The sequence below is a fragment of the Berghia stephanieae genome, chromosome 2 (assembly GCF_034508935.2).
Source record: "Berghia stephanieae isolate SIO BIC M18660-M18661 chromosome 2, UCSD_Bste_1.3, whole genome shotgun sequence".
Classification (NCBI taxonomy): Eukaryota; Metazoa; Mollusca; class Gastropoda; order Nudibranchia; family Aeolidiidae; genus Berghia; species Berghia stephanieae.
The window spans coordinates 68,989,710-69,012,209 of NC_088361.1; the positions used below are offsets into that span (position 1 = coordinate 68,989,710).

The window sequence follows — 22,500 nt, forward strand, 5'->3', positions numbered from 1 at the left end:
ACTTTGATAGTGTGCTTTTGGAATCGACATCTGTTTCCTATTTGAACCAATTCCCCTTTTCTTGGGCACTTAATCGTCATTCTAGAAGCTTTTACTATTCCATTTTCTCCCTTTGTACTGGCGCTGATATGACCTTAATGTGTTGCAAGCGCCGTAAAAACCTTAAAAACAAAAACAAAACAATCTTGCTCATGGAAAAAAAAAACGAAAGTGCCTGAAGCGGGGCTCGAACCGGGTCACAGTGCAATGCCTTAACCACTTGGCCACTTCGCCCCCCCCCCCCCGGTATAATAATAATAATAATAATAATAATAATAATAATAATAATAATAATAATAATAATAATAATAATAATAATAATAATAATAATAATAATAATAATAATAATAATGATAATAATTATAAATGACACTTTTTGAGAGCTTTCCATTGACTAAACATCTCAAAGCGTTCATTTACAGATAATGACTTAGTTGCGAACGCAGGTGATCAAATTAAAACATGGAAACAAAGAACATAATTGCCAAAATAATTGTATAAAACATTGCAGTCATAATACCGTTTTGAGACGATAGGTTACATATTAAATCATAGATTTATATTTTATGCTTCGAGGTATAGTGGTATGACACACGGCCTCTGATCCATAGGCACTTGGTGCGAGTCTCACTTTAGGCGGCGCTAATTTGGAGACATTTTACTCACATTCGTATACCATCATAATATCGGATGTAAAAAGAGTACCTGGCGTTGTTTCTCCCGAGATTGTTTTAAAAACGCAATATCCACCTTATACTTATAGTCATCATGTCTTGTCGTATAGTTTTAAGTGTTGCAGTTGGCTTGGGGGGCTTTTATTTGTGTGTGTGTGTGTGTGTGTGTGTGTGTGTGTGTGTGTGTGTGTGTGTAATATATATATATGCTTACGTGTTAGCTACGTGAATAATAAACTAGAGTCTGTAAAACGTTCTGAGCAAGTAATTTACGAGAACAATGGGCATAACTGCATAATAAATATTATCCTTCTTTTAAAAAAATAATATAGCGACTCTTAGCCAAATCAAATTGATTAAATTCGCCTTGCTTGACAGCAGTAATGCCAGTCTAATCTGTATTGTTATCAGAGACAATTTATCACGGTTATCAAACATAAATTCTGGCTTTACGCCAAATGTCATTATCTGTTCAGATCTTAAAGGAATCTTGGTCCAGTTTATCATTGGGTTTTTTTTTGTTTTCTTTCCCTCACTTTATGCAGCCTAAGGTCATAATTTTACATTGCATTCAAATATCATCGATCGCCGATTCTACGACGACCATCATCATTTCATTGTATATTAGACCTCTCCTAGTTTTTTTTGTTTTGTTTTGTTTATTTTTTTTTTTATTTTTGCAAAGAGACTGTTTTAGGTGGGTAACAGAAAACATAACTGATAATTATCAGACATCACATGGTGCCTAAGACAGACAACGCCACTACAATAACCATCATTATTATCACCACCACCACCACCCCCAACCACCACCACCATCATCATCATCATCATCGTCATCATCATCACCATCGTGGTCGTTGTCTTCGTTATCGTCACTAACATGATCATTATCATCACTACTTCATTAATGGCATTCGTTGCCATCATCACCACCGCCATAACATCATTAATCTGTTTATTTAGTTGTTGAAAAATTTAAATATCAGTTAGTTGTAACCCGCGTCTCAAAATGGTATTATGTCGGGATGACTAAGAACTGAAAACTGAATTCTAAATCGTTTATTGAGAAATATAACAAAATTTCAGATTGCTGAAAAACAAACTTACATATAGTTTGATCAGTTTAGCTTTAATTTTACTTTTTAGCATTTTGGAGCATCCCGACATAATACTGTTTTGGAACAATGGGTCGTATTTGATTAATTTCGTTGCCTGTTTGGTTGGTCATTTTTTATATTGAAAACGCTCAAACCTGGGACTTCGCTTAATTCCGTGTTTTCCCAGGGTACGGCAGGATAGACCGAGTATCTTTTAAAATCACAGAAAACAATCTATCTCTGTACAACGTGTTAATTCCAGTGGTTTGCTTGCATTCCCTTTAGGGTGGGATGACGTGGATTGGACACCCCCTTCCCCCCCCCCCCCCCCCCTTCCCCTGGCCTGAAATAAACGAATGTACTGAATCCTTACATTGGTGGGTAGGCCAAATCTATTAATATCAACCAAAAAAAATCAATCTTCTCATCTTTAAAATCAGAGGGAGGATGTATACTACCCCCCCCCTCCCCGCGCGCGCTCCCGACCTGACCTGGCGGTGACATTGACCGCTCTACAATCTTACTGTCGATAGATAATATACAGTGAACTAATGTCCTTTGTTGACATTGGGCTGTTTGAGATAACGCAGTAACAATGACTCGTCAGATTTAATATAACGATTTTGTGGCTTATATTATGATTATTATTATTACTTAAGGCCTCTCATTTTAGCCTTTGATAGACCCTTTATCGTTATCCTATGATTGGCTGTTTTGATGTGTCTCAGTGATGAATCAATCATTACATGACTCACTGCTTCAAAACAGTATTATTTTGGGAAGCTGAAAGTTGAATTATAGACACAATGTTATGAGATTTCGTTGAGTTTATGCATTTTGTTGAGCAAAATAGATAGATTCAGTATTTTAGAGTGCTAACAAAAGAGCTATGTTCATATTTTTAATCAGCTTGATTTAAACGGTTGACTTTTAAGCACCTGGTTCAACTGGACATTATACATTTTTAAGACAGTGGGTTACACATGGTCACAAATTGCGTGTGTGGTATAGCAGTCCTTTTAGGAGAAATAGGCCCCATAGAGCATAGTGTTTTTCGATTGGTTGGTCTTATAAAAATTATTTTGATCTACGTGGCAGCCGCAGCTTCTAATGATGCTAATACTACTGTGTTATGACGATCGATCCAGGATGCAAATTCCGTACCGTAATCATGCACCGTCGCAAACCACCCCGGAGCCTATGTGGCAGCTGTTATGACGATCGATCCAATAAGCAAATTTTTTCACCGCACTCGTGCACCGTCGCAAACCCACCTGGAAGCTTTGTCACAACACACCGTTCGACTAGATGCTCTGTTGCTTTGGGTCATTACCAAAACGGATACATATTGGACTGATGGAAAGTCCCCACTGATGAAGCGATTTTGCCGTTTGGCAGGTTCTCGACCGAAGCCGATTCGCTGCCAACCAGTGCCTTCTCTTGCTGGTGTAGAAACATGGCAACTTCTCTCCCAGTTTCGAGGAGTTTATGTCCCCGCCCCCTCGAGCGATTGAATTCGTTCAAACCGACTTCCATCTCGTATATGCATCCATAGGCGTACGTCATGCCTGACTTCCCGTAGAGGACAATGAGGCATTTACAGTGTCTTCTATCCCATATGTCTGTTTTCCAACATGCTTTCTGTCTTTGTCTTGGAATGAGATTACTTGGATTTTGCATGACTCTGGTCGGATACCCTAGCTTGGAGGGAAACAGTCAAATTTATAGTTAGAGTTTTGGGAGATGGTATTTATTTTTATTTTGTAAACCATCTCTCTGTTGTGCACGATATTGTTTTGTTTACATATATATGATTTGTAAACATTTTAGTGTATTCCTCTTAGTTGGAGACATGTGCTTGTGTCTGGATGAGACTTTTAGTTGATCTCAAACTAACCTTGTGAGGTAACGAACTATTCTATTACACACACATAATTGGCCAAAACGATATTATAACACATCTTTGTAGTCTCTAATAGGAATAAACGAGCCAAACTAAAATGCATTAATGACCGCTTGTGACAACGGTAAAGGTAAGCAGTTATTTATCAAAAAATGAATGACTTCTGACCTTCACCGTTTAAAATGATTTTCCGTACACTGCACTGAACAGAAGTTTGTTGATTTAAAAACTTCTGACCTTCACCTTTTAAAATAAATTTCCATGCACTGCACAGAACTGAACGTGTATTGAGTTTGGTCAGTATTACTTTTTACGTCACTTAATAAAAACAAAGGGGAATAATAAGCAACATTGTTATTTTTTGTTTGTTTTGTTGACACTTTAAATCAAACTAAAATCTCTATCTATACTTCTTATCTCGACTTTCTTGAAAAATATATTTACTTTTTTTTCGTATTTTCATATATACTACTTTAACGATGATTTTATAGGAATTTGTGTTATAATAAGTAAAAATGATGGTGATTGTGGTGGTGATGGTGGTAGAGGTAGTTGTGTTGATGATGATCATGATGATGATGATGACAATGATGATGGTGAAGACGACAACGACGACGATGATGATGATGACAGCGATTACAACTCCAGAAGTCGTTTAGTCATGATGTGATAATACAATGTCGCCGACTAGCTAACAAGCCATGTTTATATGGATCTTAGCACAGTCAATGTGTCAACTTTCCCATTCAACACATCAAGTCCTAAACGTCTTTATCTGATAAAACCGACAATCCAAATCTGATTGTATTGGCTGCTTAGGTTGCAAGTAAAATAAGCCCTGTTTATGTTAGCAAATAGTATAATTTAAAGGGGGCGTTTCTCGTGGCTGCTTATATTAAATGTAAATCTGAATTACAATGGCTTCCATTTTTTTTTAAAATGCATATTTATTGGTTTCTGTCCTCGTCTTTTCGGATGCTTGTTTACATGTGGAATTTATATGCTGAGGCCATTGCGCTCGGAATTAACCAAATCCTTTTATAATTACGCGTTTTGGCAACTCTCTCCCTCTCGGCACAAATATATTTATAGTTAGTTGCCCCATGACAAACTTCGTACCGAAATCTGAGAACGACGTGTACATATATGCAGATCTGACATCCGAACCACTTATGGGCCTAGTTTAACATTGCTGTAATGGACAATATTTTGCGTCATTTTTTTTTTTTTTTAGATTTTCATTACAACACAAGGAATTGGGTTATCAGACCTGCAAATAAGAGCACGTCACTGCATAAGCAAACTAATCAAATGCCACATGTGCATGCAATTATCGTTGTTAGAATTAAATGCATATTAAAATTGGTCATACTGTAATAATACAATCTAACTAAATTCCGTCTAAAAATTAAATCCATCAGTCGATTAGACGTCCCGATAGCTCAATTGGTAGAGCACTCGCCTAACACACAAAGGGACCGAGATTGATACCGAATGAAGTCGCCGCAGCGATTGGGTAGCTGGGTCTGTTGGATCTAACGGAATGTATTTTGATTTGTAATTTATGATTTTTTAAATTTGTAAACGTCCTATCCAATGGATAGAAAGCAAAATTGCTATTGTCCGTTCCACGGTTAAAAATATTAGTAATGATAAAATAATAATAATAATAATAATAATAATAATAATAATAATAATAATAATAATAATAATAATAATAATAATAATAATAATAGTAATAATAATAATAATAATAATAATAATAATAATAATAATAATAATAATAATAATAATAACAATATTTCTATAGCGCCCAAACATCCCTTTAGAAGTGCTCTGCATCACTTTACAATTAACTCAAACACATACACTCCCCCCCCCCCCCCCCCCCCCCCCCACACACACACACACAGATCCAAACATATGTTTATTTTTTAACAAACAAACAAACAAAATAAAACAATGTTAGAACACTAGGAGCAGATTTTGTTCTAACACTGACAGAGTTCCATAGACGTTGAGCTGTACAGTTAAATGCTTTTTGGTGAAAATTATCAATGCAGTTTATTTCTTTCATTAAAAGACACTCTGATGATCTTAAGACACGACTAGGTGTAAAGACTTCAATAAGGTATTGTATTGTAAGTAAGAAGGACCTACATTAGTAAAACATTTTTATAGGCGTATAAAAGAATTTTGTACTCTTTTCTGTAGTGAACAGGGAGTCAGTGAAGGTCATGTAGAGTAGACGTAATAACAAGTCTGGCCGGCTTATTTTATATCTTCTGCAGCCTATCGATAGAATACTTGGGGCACCCAGACAAAACAGCATCACAATGATCTATTCTACTGAGTATACCAGAAGATACTAATAATTTCGTTATACCAATATCCAGCATGGATCTTACACTGGCGCTTTTCTTTAAATAAAAATCCCAATTTTGAATAACTTTAGAAATTTGAGTTTGCATATTAATTTTACTGTTTCTATATGCTTATTTTACAATCTACAATGTTAATATGGGTAGACAATGTTACATTTTTGGAACAGCTGTTGTCTAATTAAAAAAAAAAATTATACACCCTAATAAGTGTGGAACACGGATGTTTTCTTGGCTTTATATGCTTGTTGTGCTATATGGTTACGAGCAAGTCAAACAGTCCGAACTCACTTTGTGGGGCTACATTGCGGCTTGCGTTTGAGCTATTTCAGCTATTTCTTCCCTTGAAATAGACCCAAGCCTAATTTCGAATTAAAAAAAAAAAGAAAATTGAGCTTTTATGTAGGGCAATATCCACTAAATGTGCTCATGCGCTTTACAGGGGGTCCCTGGCCAACAGCAACGCTGAACATGTAGGACAGGACATGACGCCTGTTAGGCGATATTATAATTTTTCGGACAGAGACAACGCTGTTAACTCATTTTACACCTGAGTACGGTGAGATAATGTGAGTAAAGAGCCTTTTTCAAGGACTCAACTATGCGCCGAGCGAGGCTCGAACCCAGGACCTTATAATCCGAAAGTGTCATGCCACAAGACCACATAGCCGCACGAATTAGGGAATTTTTCAGATTTTATTTACTCTCTCATATTTTCATTATTCAATTAATTTCTTCTAGCTGTTCATCAACAATGAATGGGTGGATTCAGTCAGTGGCAAGACTTTTCCAGTAATCAATCCCGCCACTGCCCAAAAGGTTGCTGAAATTGCAGAGGGTGATAAGGTAAGAATTATTTTCACTATTTATTTATCGCATATTATATCACCACACACTAACACACTCACACATACACACACACACACAACACACACACACACACACACACACATATATATATATATATATATAATTTAGATATTATATAGTAACCACTTGAGTGTATATCCCTTTTGGCAGTGATTCTTGTCTGAGTGGGACTTAAATGTTGGCCAGACTAGACACAAAAATAGCTTCCTCTTGGCGTCTACGTCAATTTGAAGTAGTTTTTGTTTTATTTATTTTAGGGCGCTTGTAATTACAACTGGATCTACAACATTTTTGTCATCTCCTCATCTTCCTATTTTTTTTAATGGGGGGGGGGGGGGGGGGGGCAGTTAAATAACATAAAAGTGTCAAGAGGACTTTAAACTCATAAAAACAAACAAAAATGTAAATGGCAAAGTATAATGTGCTGTAAGCACCACTAAAGGCAGGCTGATTTTTGTTTTTGTTTTTGTATTTTTCATTCTGCTTTGTCTAGAACTGTTTGATTCACACGTTTTCATATCTTTATCTTGCGGGTGGTTGGATGGGAGCATCACCCTTGAATCATATACCTATGATGTTCGCATGGGTGTACGATCCGATAGTGATGTTGTTTCTTCTTCTCTTTACTAGCCTATCCTGCTTCTTTGGTTTGTGATTGTATTTTTGACAGGGGATATTTTTTTTTTCTGTAAATCTTCTGCCTGTTTGTTCTTGGTTATTTATAATTTAGCTTATGATATCTTTAGGTTATGATTTTGATTTACATTTGTACTATTTTTGTTAGATTGCTTGTTTTTTTGTTTCAGCGGTCTCTCATATAACCTCAATTGTGTTGGAAGAGACCTAAAGCAACAAACAAACAAAAAAATATCTTTATCTTACAATGCTTACTCCCTATTTTGTTACTTAAACGCCACTAACCTTCTAAAACCAGTTTGGCAGCCATGTGGTCTAGTGGTATGGCTCTCACCTTCAGATCAGAAGGTCCTGGGTTTGAGACCCACTCTGAGGGGTGCATAGTTGAGTCCTTTGAAAAGGTTCCTTACTCACATTCTGTCATCATACTCAGGTGTAAAATGAGTATCTGGCCGTAAACAGCAGTGTCTCTGTCCGCAAAAATGGTAATATTACCTAACGGGTCTTGTCCTTCATGATTAGTATTGCTGTTGGCTAGGGACCCTCTCGTAAAGCACTGTGAGCATGTTTAGTGGATAATATTGCACTATATTATAAGTGCTCTACTTTTATTTATTTTTTTGGTTTTTAAAAAAAAATAAACAGCACAATCATTGAGAGGCATAATTATATAATTGTATTCCTTAGGCTGATGTGGACAAAGCTGTGGAAGCTGCCAAGAAGGCTTTTGCTTTGGGTTCACCATGGAGGACGATGGATGCAAGCCAGAGGGGAGAATTGCTTTATAAACTAGCTGCCCTCATTGAAAGAGACGTAAACTACATTGCGGTATGCCATTGTATATATGAAAATTATTGTTTTTTAACCTTTGTCCAAAAAGATTCTCCCTTATTTATTTAGTTGTAAGTGCATACCTAATCACAGGAGAACAGTACTGTATAAGTCATGCAACAGGGATTTCGATGAAGCCCCAGTTGCACTGTCATTCTATGATAAATAATCTTTTTACAGTAAACTCAAACCATGCATTCAGTAAAACATAACATATCATGGTAAGTGTTACAATAGTCATACCCCCTGATGGATTAAAAGACACATTTTAAAACCTCCCTGATATTAGTCATAACATTGTGAGCATAGTAATGTGGAGCGATCGAAACTTAAAGATTAATTACTTATTCATCAAATACATATTTTAAGTTACGGAGCTCCCAATCAATGACATTTTAAAAAGTGATCATTTATTGGTCTTTTGTTTTGAATTTTACTCTGTTTCAGGTCCTTACAATAAAATAAGTAATCGTCTAAATCAGCTCTGTAATTACTCTAAATAAACATTTATTTTCAAAATTTGCATAAATGGGTCAGCTTTCTTGTTTACCTTTAATTGTTTATTTGATTATGATTGTTTATTCCCCAACCTCTTTCTGTATTAACGAATTATGAAAGATTTGTTAAAAGATCTTACTGGGCCACAAAAGCACACTTTGTAGTGCCAAAAGCTAGAGGATTAAATAAAAGAGTATGTATTGTTTTGTAATATTAGAAACTTGGATTTTTATATACCTAAACTTCAAATATGACTAACATGTTTATAATAAATGAAATGCAGATGCTAAAACTAGAAGGCTGTTTCCACACAACTTGGATAATGGTTGAATGCAATATTTTGTTTATCAGATCTTTCATCATCATCATCAACATAATTTATTAAACTCTAGAGTCTTGAAACCATTGATAATGGAAAGGCATTTGCATTCCACGGATCTGTTGGAGACACCTTCTTCAGCGTCATGACCATGAAATACTATGCTGGATGGGCTGACAAGATCCATGGCAAGACAATCCCTATCAGTGAGTATTGTCATTTTTGTAATCACACCTGGCAGAGTTTTAAGGAAAATTAAATTTTTAATACTGTTTAATATTAATCACTAAAATAGACAAATATGCAAGTTAATCACTCATTTTTACTGTTCCACCAAGTAAAAATATTCAATTTGAAAAAAAAAATGAAGATAGACAAGAGTGTAATCAATTTCCATTTGTAAATATTTTGTGTGAAGGAAAAAAATTAATACTTGTAATTTGTTATCAGCTTCAACTTTAAAGCGGGCTTCAAGCACTTATAGGATAATCTAACTTTTAATTATGATAGAAAGATGAATAACATAATTACACCGCATCACCTGTACCAAGTACTACTTATGACAACCCCCCCCCCCCCCCCAAAAAAAAAAAAAACCAAAAAAAACAAACCAACATAATCAGTCACTTTATAATAAATGATTGCTGTACACGACAATTTTTTTCTTTCATAATTTATCATTACAGTTGAATAATCCAAATTTGATTTTTTTTTTTCTCAGATGGAAAATTTTTTAGTTACACTCGTCACGAACCGGTTGGAATCTGTGGTCAAATTATTCCTGTAAGTAATTATTTGCTTATGTAAATAAAGCCACTTGGAATATTTGTCAGATATTGTCAGACTTTAATTTATATGAATTGTGTAGAGCAGGACAATATACTGGGAAACTTCTAAAAAGGATAATATAACTTCATGATTTCAATTTAATAATGTATTTAGGCATATATTTCCAAAGTGACAAGTTAAAACAGGCACGGGTGTGAGATAAAGACATGAAAAAGTGTGTATGAAACAGTGGTAGACAAAGCGGAGAGAAAAATACAAGAAAAAAAGCCATCCCAAATAAAAGCTTGCCTTGAGGTCACTTTTTCAGATCTTTATCTATAATTTTCAGAAATTTGTCAATCCATCAAATGAAATTTAATGTCCGTAATTCCTTCTTTTTACGTTTATATATATATATAAGTAAATCATATATATATATGATTGAGGGGAGTTAGCTGGAACCACGTAGAGTGCTCGACAGTGTCGTGGAGCGAATTATTGACTTATTTGTTCTCACCTCGTTTTTTTTACACATTCTCCAAAGTTGGGATAGTGGTTGTATCATTGGGTTGTGTAGTGTGTATTGGACAGTAAGTATTTTTTCCTGTGCCGAATATCTCTCTCTTTCTGTTTAGTGTGGCATTTTAAAAAAACAAAAAACTATATGATATTTCTCGTCTAGCTAGGCAGAGGTTGCATTTTTTTGTGTCAACTGTGTAGTTTGTTTAATAGCTCCGCTTAATCGCACACCTTCTCCGCTTAATTGCTATACCTTGATTGCAGTGACACCCAACAGGCATATGAAATCAACGATGCTGTTCACTTTCCACACAACTTTTCAGCGGAAACATTCGACCAGTTCTTGACAATAGACAACAATATACCCACCAGTGGTGAACTGACATCTTAGGGGCTACTGAGCTCCGTTAAGCCACACAGAAGACAACGCCTGGATACTGAAGATAAGGATGAGTCATCGAAATGTGACAAACCACCCTGTCACTAACACTGAAAAACTTGACATGGTGGACAAACAACGCTGCTAAATCTAAGAAGAACGCTTGACAGATGGTCTACATTGGCGGGATTGGAGATAAGGGATTATAAACAGTATGCACAGAATAGAAAGCAATCAATGCTTCATGATTATTGTTCTTACAAACAATGGTAAAACATAAAAAATGAAAATTAAGAAATAAACATTCTAATGAGGCTATGTCTTGAATATGACAGTTCCAAACCCATAGAAAGCCCAGAAAGGAAGGTTCTGCGTGAATTGCACAGGAAAGCTGGGGCTTAGATGCTTTTATTAGCTTCTCTGCTTAATCGCACACTCCGCTTAATCGACACACTATGCTGAACTCCCGAGTGTGTGTGATTAAGTGGATTCGACTGTATATATATTTGCCTGTTTATTTTTATCTGCTACATCATCATCTTTCAATCATCATTATTCTATCTCACAGTGGAACTACCCTCTCACAATGGCAGTGTGGAAAATTGCACCAGCATTGGCTGCTGGAAACGTAGTAGTCTTGAAACCAGCTGAGCAAACACCTCTCACTGCCCTCTATCTCGGAGCCCTCATCAAAGAGGTATAACTTTAAAAATTATATTTTTAAGGCAAGAAATAACACTTAAAGAAGAGGATATGTATTGGTTACCTCCCTCCCATGAGCATTGGATTTCAGTGTATCCCTCTTAGTTGGAACCTGTGCTTGTGTCTGGATGAGACAATTAGGTGATCTCAAACTAAGTACTTTGACATTGTGCTCTTGGAATATACATCTGTTTCTCATTTGAACCAATTCACCTTTGTCTTACCTTTTCTTGGGTGCTTTAATTGTAATTCTAGAACTTTTCACTATCCCATTTTCTTCCTTTTTACTGGCACTGATATGACCTAAATGTGTTGCAAGCGCCGTAAAACCCTTAAAGACAAACAAAACCGAATAAGCATAGTTTGGTATTGTTTTCCTTGGTATTTTGGGTTTTATAACATTTTTCATTAAATGATTTAAGACAGCTCGGTATGTTTTGGTTTATAAAGCCTTTGTGAAGGTCCTTAAGCAAGACACGTAATTTAGATTAAATCATTGAATTAAGCTGTGAACGGTTGCGGGCAGTACAGATAATTTAAATACAGAAAGAGCACCAAACAAGTGACTTGTACTGTATGAAATGAATATCGGGTTTCCTATAGTCTGCTGAGATACTAAATGTAACATTGCGATGCATATTGTGGATGGTAAAGCTTTTAACTTGTGTTTTATGAATTGTTTTCAACGTTTCACTCATGTATAATTTCACAGGCTGGCTTTCCCCCTGGTGTTGTGAACATAATTCCTGGCTATGGTCCAACATGTGGTGCTGCTATCTCCAACCACCCAGACATTAACAAGGTCGCTTTTACTGGCTCTACTGAGGTGTGTAGATTAAACTTCGTGCTGTGTTTTTTTTTTTACAAAACATGATTTAGTTGTTAAATCAAATTGATATGGAATGGAAAACTTTAATTAATTTTATCCAGAGTTCCATAAAATTACTTTTACTGACTCAATCTAACTGTACAAATTCCAGGTACTTAGTATCCATTTATATTTTATTTGTGGCACAACATAAAAGAGCACATCCTTCGTTCGTGCAGGGTCACTAAAAAGGTACGTTATCATTCTATGATCCAAAGTTTGGTTTTCAAATAATGATAAAATGGAATTACACTATATTCATTCTCCTCAATAAAGCATTAAATTTAAATAAAGTTTCTTTTTATTTTTAACAATAAGTTCAATTTTCAGTCATCTTGGTCCTACTATTTTGAAGCAGTCACTCACATACATCTTTTGAATGATTAAGAGTTGGTTAATATTAGATTTTAATTAAAAATCTCTTTCTCACAGGTTGGTCAAATCATTATGCAAGCTGCTGGTGCTTCAAACATTAAGAGAACAACCCTTGAATTGGGGGGCAAAAGTCCCTGTGTCATTTTCGATGATGTTGATCGTAAGAGTTTTTGTTATCAAAAGACTTAACATTGTCATATGTTACTTTTTATTTATAATATCCTCACATTCCTTTCAATAGTTATGGGGGAGCATATACCCTTTTGAGCAATTGATCCTGATTTAGCATTCTACAGGCACAGACAAACTTGTTAGTTTTGAAAATGAAAACAAAATATATCGTATCAAAATCTTCAATAAATTGTCAAGTATAGATGATTGGGATTGATGGGAACAAGATGTGTAGTTTTTAGTGGCGGAGAGTTAGTGTATCTCATTTTATAACCAGGGTCAATAAAAACATTTTTTTTTTTGTCTTCAAACAATTGCTTACTTTTGAATTATTTCGACTAAATTTACGCTATGAAAGCTGATTTTTTTTTTTTTTTTTGTGAAATATGAAATATGATTTTCATAACAAAGATTTTATTTCAGTAGATAGGCATATGGTGAATATACCTCAATGACATTCTTATCATTAAGTCCACCATAGCTCTATTTATTTGGGAACCCCGATCTCTTTGTGTTTTATTTTATCAGTTCAAATAAAAGCTCTGTTATTTAGTTTGTCCTCAACGTCATTTACAACTACAAAAGTCAAACAACAGATTTAAGAGGACTTTATAAAAATAAATAATATATTTTTCAATTCACAGTTGATGAAGTAGTACCTCAAGCCCAAGAAGCTTGCATGACGAACATGGGGCAGTGTTGTGTGGCTGGAACCAGAACTTTTGTTCATGAGAATATTTATGATGAATTTGTTGCCAAGAGCAGGGAACTGGCCAAGAAGAGAACTATTGGTGATCCATGGGACCCCACAACAAAGAATGGCCCACAGGTAGGAAAGAATAAAGAAACAAACGTGTTTTGCAGAGCTTTTTACTTTCAACTGTAAATTAGAAAATTATATATGTATAAATATGGCGGACTTCCGTGATTGGAGTCCATTGCACATAACAAATCTAAAAGTGAATTTGTGTGCATTTATTCGACTTGTTAATGATGTAATTTGTTTTAGATCATAATCTGATGGCATGTTCTTTTGAACAAATGGTGTTTTTCGAAGAAGGAATGACTAGAATAGACAGTATTCCCGTAGAGACGCGCCAATGCTGGTGAGTGACCAGTTATCGATATTTTTTTTTTCACCAGTGTTTACATTAAAAACGGAACTGAATACCCATTTAATTTTTGCTGTATGGAAAACGTGAAATCATCACAAATAAATATTGCGTCGTTCAATGTGCGTGAGTTATCTTTGAACATTAAGACAACCAATCTTATCAAGGATTTTAAAAAAGAAATACGATTTCAATATCTTATGCCTTCCAGACATTAAACAACCCGAAACAGGCCAGACCATTGAATGGAATTGACTAATAACCTTTCTACACGGAAACAGACAGGGGGGCTTGGGGTTTCTAATATCTCACGCATGGCTACCACATCTAGAATCATACGGGATCATTCATGATAGGCTAGCAGTATTAAAAATTAAGAACTCTGCAAATGTATTAAATAACAACAGATCTACCATAATAATCAACACTCATATGCCCACAGCAGTATCAACAGTTATCGACGCTGATGAGAGAGAAAAAATTTATGATGAAATAGAAATTCTCATAAACAAACATAGAAAAGATGTCATACTGGTGGGGGATTTTATCTCAAAAATAGGCCAGAAATAAGAAGGTGAATGCAGTTTAGGCAACTATTCCAAAGGCAAAAGAAATGATAATGCCTAATTGATTTTTGCACAGAAAACCGAATGTTTATTGCCAATTTGGCATTCAAGCATCCATCTAGACATATAACCACATGGGGAGGATCAATAAAAGTGGATGACAATATCATAAAGATTTATAACCAAATTGACTATGTTGTTGTCCCAGAACGTTACAAAAAACACCTGAACAATGCAAGGACATATTCTGGAACAAACATAAACACTGACCACAGACTATTAGTAATTTCTTTCAAGCAGTCAGCACAATAAGATTTTTTAAACCCAGACCAAAACCAGCAACAGATTTTACTAGCCTAAAAGATAAAGATATACGTAATGCTTTCAAAAACAAACTAACAAACAAACTTGAGCTTAGACATATCAATGCGGAAACAGACCCTGCCCTACAACACCAGAAATTGATCGACACTATCATTTTGGTCAGAAACGAAACTCTTCCAAAGACAACAAATTTCAAAAGGAGTTTCTGTCCAATCCTCCCAACAACTTTCAGAAGAACAAAAGTAACTCAATATTAAAAGTTGCCACGATGAAGAACTAAAACGAGAATGGAAAACACAGAGAAATCAAGTGATGCATAAAATCAAAGCACAATCTATTGTCAATTATAGAAGCAAAATCGACAACATAGCAATGGAAATGGAAACAGCCCCATCCAGACAGCATGAAAATATTCAAAGTTGTTAAAAACATTAAAAAGAAACAAAAAAGTTGTCTTATAAAATCTGATGATGAGGGTAAAGTAATCTGTGATGACAAATAAATAGTTGCAAGAGTTAAAAACTTCTTTGAGAATATGTACAAAGGGGACCAATAGATAGAACCATCAGAATACCCCGAATCAAGACTGGAAGAACTAATAACCGATCTTGAGGTTAATGCAGCTATTTACCAACTTAACAATCATAAGGCCCCAGGAATTGATACCATCAAAGCAGAGGAGCTAAAATGTCTAACTGAACCACACCTAGTCGCCATTGCTAATATGTTTATTGGAATGTTCGAATATAAAACACATCTTGATCTCGGCTCCGGTAAACTAATTTTGTTGAAAAAAACAAATAAGAAAAAAGGACCACTAGAAAATCTAAGACCAATTGTTCTTCTTTCAACACTTAGAAAACTGCTCAGCATATTAACATTCAACAGAATAAGATCAAAGGTGGAGGAATATCTGTCTCCGACACAGAGCGAATTCAGAAAAGATAGGAGTACCAACTTTTGTTGGATATATGGTATCGGGACACACCATCAATATACTAGATTGTGAGAGAGAGTCACATATTTAACCATTGACAGTTGACAGTAACTAAATTCACATTGTTCCAAAATGTTGCTTGATATTTGATTCAAATCTTTTTTTTTTTATTCTGCAGATTGATGATGAACAAATGAATAAAATTCTGGGCCTGATTGAGAAAGGCAAGAAACAAGGTGCTAAGGTAGAAGTTGGAGGCGAGAGACACGGAAACGTTGGCTATTTCATCAAACCTACAGTCTTCTCCAATGTGACAGATGACATGTGTATTGCCCAGGAAGAGGTGAGAAAGAAATTTAGAATATTAATCTTTTAGTGGTTTGTGTTAACTGGAGCCACAGTCACTGAATTATCGACGCTTTGATGAAAACTTACTGCTCTCTTCATTTCTTTAAAAAATGTAACAATAATCTTAAGCATTTGCTTTCCGACCACTGAATTTTTCCCGTATTTGGAGCCCATAAAAATGATATCCAGTCCTCTTCGTACCTGTTGATGTGGGCGTTTTCTGTAGGTGAGATAAAACTAGGCAAAAAAAGCTTACCCAGCACTTCGCATTGCACGAGCGTTCACCAACCATTTGACCTAATGCCACAGCAGTAAACCAGCCTGTGAACGTTCCATACAATGGAACAAGCCTCAGTTATAGTTATAAGATACTGCACTATTGGTATCTCTCATCACTGATCATGCGCATGAATTTGAAATTGAATCATGAGGTCCTCTTGTACTTGTACCAAGCTGAAGAGAAAAGCGCTGACTATAACACCTTACTTAGAAACATGAACAAGCGCCATCAGCAATAGACCTACGGAATGGGTCTTGGGGATTCCCCATAACTTGGCCACAATCATCAAGACCCGAGAGAAAATCAGATAGCAGGGGTTTGAACTGCAGAGAAAAAAAAAAAGCAGCAAATGCCGAGGAATATTGATGTTGGTGTAGATGTGCTGACATAGTACAGTGTTAAGTGAATTTTTTAATTCAGAAAAGTGAGTGGAGCAGGCACTTATGTTGGTAACAACAAGATATGAAGTGAATAGAAAAGTGCCAGAAGACAATAGAGAACAAAAATTTTTTCGCGGCGGTGGTGGGGTTTGAACCTGCGACCTTATTGGTACGACAACTCCGCCTGGCAGGTGAGAGCGTGGCTCTACCGTGTGAGCTATCCACGAACACAAAAATATTCGTTTCAAACTCAAAGTCATTACTAGATCCCTCTCTCACCCACTTCTTGAGACCGCCGATTCGTTCGTACACCACCGTCGCGAATAATTTTGACCAGCAGTTAAGCTTAATAGCCAATATTCTCAACACAAACATATATCATAGAAACGATTGAGACATTGAGTATGCTCCGGTGTATGGGGTGAATTTTTTAATTCAGAAAAGTGAGTGGAGCAGGCACTTATGTTGGTAACAACAAGATATGAAGTGAATAGAAAAGTGCCAGAAGACAATAGAGAATAAAAATTTTTTCGCGGCGGTGGTGGGGTTTGAACCTGCGACCTTATTGGTACGACAACTCCGCCTGGCAGGTGAGAGCGTGGCTCTACGTGTGAGCTATCCACGAACACAAAAATATTCGTTTCAAACTCAAAGTCATTACTAGATCCCTCTCTCACCCACTTCTTGAGACCGCCGATTCGTTCGTACACCACCGTCGCGAATAATTTTGACCAGCAGTTAAGCTTAATAGCCAATATTCTCAACACAAACATATAACATAGAAACGATTGAGACATTGAGTATGCTCCGGTGTATGGGGTGAATTTTTTAATTCAGAAAAGTGAGTGGAGCAGGCACTTATGTTGGTAACAACAAGATATGAAGTGAATAGAAAAGTGCCAGAAGACAATAGAGAATAAAAATTTTTTCGCGGCGGTGGTGGGGTTTGAACCTGCGACCTTATTGGTACGACAACTCCGCCTGGCAGGTGAGAGCGTGGCTCTACCGTGTGAGCTATCCACGAACACAAAAAAATTTTTATTCTCTATTGTCTTCTGGCACTTTTCTATTCACTTCATATCTTGTTGTTACCAACATAAGTGCCTGCTCCACTCACTTTTCTGAATTAAAAAATTCACCCCATACACCGGAGCATACTCAATGTCTCAATCGTTTCTATGTTATATGTTTGTGTTGAGAATATTGGCTATTAAGCTTAACTGCTGGTCAAAATTATTCGCGACGGTGGTGTACGAACGAATCGGCGGTCTCAAGAAGTGGGTGAGAGAGGGATCTAGTAATGACTTTGAGTTTGAAACGAATATTTTTGTGTTCGTGGATAGCTCACACGGTAGAGCCACGCTCTCACCTGCCAGGCGGAGTTGTCGTACCAATAAGGTCGCAGGTTCAAACCCCACCACCGCCGCGAAAAAATTTTTATTCTCTATTGTCTTCTGGCACTTTTCTATTCACTTCATATCTTGTTGTTACCAACATAAGTGCCTGCTCCACTCACTTTTCTGAATTAAAAAATTCACCCCATACACCGGAGCATACTCAATGTCTCAATCGTTTCTATGTTATATGTTTGTGTTGAGAATATTGGCTATTAAGCTTAACTGCTGGTCAAAATTATTCGCGACGGTGGTGTACGAAACGAATCGGCGGTCTCAAGAAGTGGGTGAGAGAGGGATCTAGTAATGACTTTGAGTTTGAAACGAATATTTTTGTGTTCGTGGATAGCTCACACGGTAGAGCCACGCTCTCACCTGCCAGGCGGAGTTGTCGTACCAATAAGGTCGCAGGTTCAAACCCCACCACCGCCGCGAAAAAATTTTTATTCTCTATTGTCTTCTGGCACTTTTCTATTCACTTCATATCTTAGTGTTAAGTGAGTAACACACCGACGTCATGGCCTATCATTAGTTTAGATCAGGCGAAGACAATAGTAAACAAGCAGGTGGGGTTCCTGACCTCCCATAGTGGGCATGGAAGTACATATTGTGTCTTCTATCCCCCTAACTGTTTTCCAACATGCTTTTCTGTCTTTGTCTTGGAACGAGATTACTTGGTTTTGTCCTGGCTGGGAGGGAAATAGTCAAATGCATAGTTATTGTTTTGGGAGATGATATTTTTTTCCTTTTAAATCATCTCTCTGTTATGTATTATTATATTTGTTATTTTTAATGTATAATGTAAACATTTGAGTGTATTCCTCTTTGTTGGATTTTGTCCGGATGAGAATTCTAGGTGATTTCAAACTAAGTTCATTGGTGGTGTGCTCTTGGAATCTACACCTGATCCCTATTTGTTCCCAGTTCCCCTTTGTCTTACTTTCTCTTGGATGCTTTAAATGTAATTTTAGAACTTTTTACTATCCCATTTTACTGGCGCTGATATAACCTAAATGTATTGCAAGCGCCTTAAAACCCTTAAAAACAAACATAGTAAACAAGCACAATTTTCAAGGTAGCCTTCTTCGCCTGAACTGGCCATTGTAGATGGAAAAAGACAGCCATAATCAAGTACTTTATCTCTCCTCCCCCCTTCCCCCATTATTTTTGATTGCTTTTCTATAATGACAACTCTCTTTTTTTTTTGTGTGCTCCCAACGATATTGCTATAGAGAGGTTGCATTGTATTACTATTTTCCCTTTTTTCATGCTGCCCTCTTGACAAATGACAATTACAATTGGCATTTCAGTTTTCTTTTGCTGTTGATATAGAAAGAAAATTCTGACTCTTATTTCATTAAAAAAAAACCATATAATTCTTGTGATTTATCTTTGTCCAATTTGCTTTTTGTGTGTGCAAAAAATACATTTAGATATTTGGACCTGTCCAGCAAATTATGAAGTTCAAAACCATGGACGAGGTTATTGAGAGAGCTAATGCTACTTCATATGGTCTTGGTGCTGCCATATTTACCAAAGACATCAACAAAGCACTGAAATTTGCCCACTCTGTTCTGGCTGGTACTTGCTGGTGAGTGATTTTTTTTTCATTATCATATTCTAGTGCGTCATGCCGTTGGTGAGTTGATAAGTGTTTGGTGGGCGGGCACCTGATCAGCTCTCCCTGTGAGGTGAGGACAGTTTAATGTCCACAGGTAATGGACAGGCACTATCAATATTTGCAATCAATACGATGACCCTATTAACGGTTAGCATAATTCTAATATCAATTGTATCGGTGACTGATATTCACAATACTGATCAGTTTTGGTTTAGTGCAGAGCCTAGAATAAAATTAGATGTATTTTGGGTATTTTCTCACTGAAAAATAGGGCTCAAATTGAATTTGTCTTGAACTTGAACTGAGATTAAATAGTGTCGCAATTGTAAAGCTTGAATTTTACTACTACAGAGAGATAGTTTTGGATTTAGGACTCCATACAGATTTGTATTTTAGATTCCATAATTAAAATGGGTCCAGTTAAACAGTGAAATTATAAAATAAAAAAACTGTCAATAAACATAAGATTTTCATTCAGCATAATAATTCAAGCAGAAACACCCTACACCAATATTGCCAAACAAAAATAACTAGGGTACGGTAGTTTAAATAAGAATAAGTGGATCTAGTTCATCTATTTTCTGAATCTGTTTTTTTTTTTTGTATGCCTCAGGATCAATTGTTACAATGCTGTTACACCTCAAGGTCCATTTGGAGGATTCAAAATGTCTGGACTTGGTCGCGAATTGTGAGTTGTATATATTTTGCAATATAAATATAGAATTATTTTTACCATGCCCCCCCAAAACGATTGAATTTATTTTTATACTTGTTTTATGCTATGTAATTGTTTGTTTATAAATGAAAGTTTACGATATTAAATAATTTTTTTAACCATTTGATGTGTATAAAATTATAAACAGTTTTTTATTAAAACAATTTTTAAAATGATTTCATTATTATTTTTTTTTTTCCACCGCAGGGGTGAATATGGCTTACAAAACTACGTTGAAGTCAAAAACGTAAGTAGAAGTTATAGTTCTCCTTTGAAGACTTTGTCTTAATTTATATATACAGGGTTGCCAATTCAAGAGGCAAAAAATTTACTGAACTTTTACACAGACACAAAGACTGATCTCTTTCTGAGCACTGAACTCGAGTAAAAAGACATACTTCTTGTTCTTTCTCTCCGTTTCTTTGTATATACTATATGAATCAATCTTTTTGTGGATGAATTATCTCAAATCACTCCAAAATATATTTTGTCATTCAAGAGATCACGGTAGGGATAGCAAAATTACTAGTTACTTGTCACACACACAAAATTGTGACTATTGATAATTCGATGAAATAAACACTGATAATAAACAAGGAAATTAGAATCATATTGTGTGCAAATCATTTGCTGCCCTTAGTTTTGGTGTCATGCCGTTCTGGAGGGAATTTAGTAAAGCAGAAAGGTAGTACCTATCACCACATATTATATATTTATACAATATTGTAATAATTTTATATTTAGCATCTGTAAAAAAAAGACATTTACTAATTATTCATTACAAGGTTATTTGATAATTGTTTAATGTGTCCAAATAATGTTTTATAAGAGCTGTAGATAAAAAAATTTAGATTCTCCAGTTTATAAATAATACTTTCATTTAATCATCACCATTTACAGGTTGTCATCAGTGTTCCTGAGAAAAACTCTTGAAATTGTGAATGCAGACCAAATAGCAAGCTCTGAGGTGGTCCTGAAGTTTTTTAAAATTTTTATTTAACTAAAAACTAGAACTAAGCCCATTTCTTCTTTTTTTTTCACTCAAAACAAAGATGAGGTTGTGATTTTTTTCCCCCAACTTTCTCAGTTAGTAGTTTTGATATTTTCCTTGCTCTGCAAAAGGGATGTTTTTTTTTGCTTTTTTTTTTTACTCCGGAATTGTCTTTCATGAGTAGGTATTTAGATATTATTTAGAAAAGACATGGTGTCTAAGTTTGTTCTTATTAAAGAATGAGGGATGACACATTAGTTTTTCCGGCTACTTGTCAGCAAAACATGATTACAAAAAGTTAATTTTTGTTTTTGTTCTTAAATTCATGTTGTGTAGAAATGTTTTTTCCTTTGTTGAGAAGAGTTGTTTTTTGAAAATTTAATTTGCCTTTAGTGCAAGCAGCATAGTTTAATTATATGTGATTATTTTTTCTAAAATGAATGAAATGGTTGATTTGTAATACCTTAAAATAATAATATTTGAATTTGGAATAAAATTATTATCATTTATGCATTTTGGCTTTGCCAAGACTTCTTTTTTGCCATGGTGAGGGAAAAGGCTAAATTGATATAATTTTCCATAAGGAAATGTTATCTTTTATTTCTTAATCTTCTTTGTTATTTATTGTGGGTTTGGGCACTTTACTTTCCTTGTATACTGGAGATGTTACCTACCTTACCTTCTATTAACACACATCCATTGTTCCATGTACTCTTTGCCATGGAATAGTTTTTCTCAGATCTTAACTGATATCTTTCACCCAAAAGCAAACAGTTTGAAACAGATGCATGTTTTTGCA

General features: G+C 35.5%; 1 protein-coding gene across 1 annotated transcript in view; it reads left to right on the forward strand.

Moving 5' to 3' along the window:
• Window positions 1-22,214, forward strand: part of LOC144965414 (aldehyde dehydrogenase 1A1-like) — a 26,086-nt gene extending 3,872 nt beyond the window's left edge. The window contains exons 4-16 of the mRNA XM_078900744.1: window positions 6,839-6,943; window positions 8,291-8,431; window positions 9,325-9,457; window positions 9,973-10,034; window positions 11,486-11,614; window positions 12,332-12,445; window positions 12,920-13,022; window positions 13,678-13,862; window positions 16,151-16,315; window positions 19,808-19,965; window positions 20,609-20,683; window positions 20,918-20,957; window positions 21,611-22,214. Coding sequence (XP_078756870.1) covers window positions 6,839-6,943; window positions 8,291-8,431; window positions 9,325-9,457; window positions 9,973-10,034; window positions 11,486-11,614; window positions 12,332-12,445; window positions 12,920-13,022; window positions 13,678-13,862; window positions 16,151-16,315; window positions 19,808-19,965; window positions 20,609-20,683; window positions 20,918-20,957; window positions 21,611-21,643 — 1,443 coding nt within the window. The 3' untranslated portion in view covers window positions 21,644-22,214. The remainder of the gene's footprint in view (window positions 1-6,838; window positions 6,944-8,290; window positions 8,432-9,324; window positions 9,458-9,972; window positions 10,035-11,485; window positions 11,615-12,331; window positions 12,446-12,919; window positions 13,023-13,677; window positions 13,863-16,150; window positions 16,316-19,807; window positions 19,966-20,608; window positions 20,684-20,917; window positions 20,958-21,610) is intronic.
• Window positions 22,215-22,500: the final 286 nt, after the last annotated feature.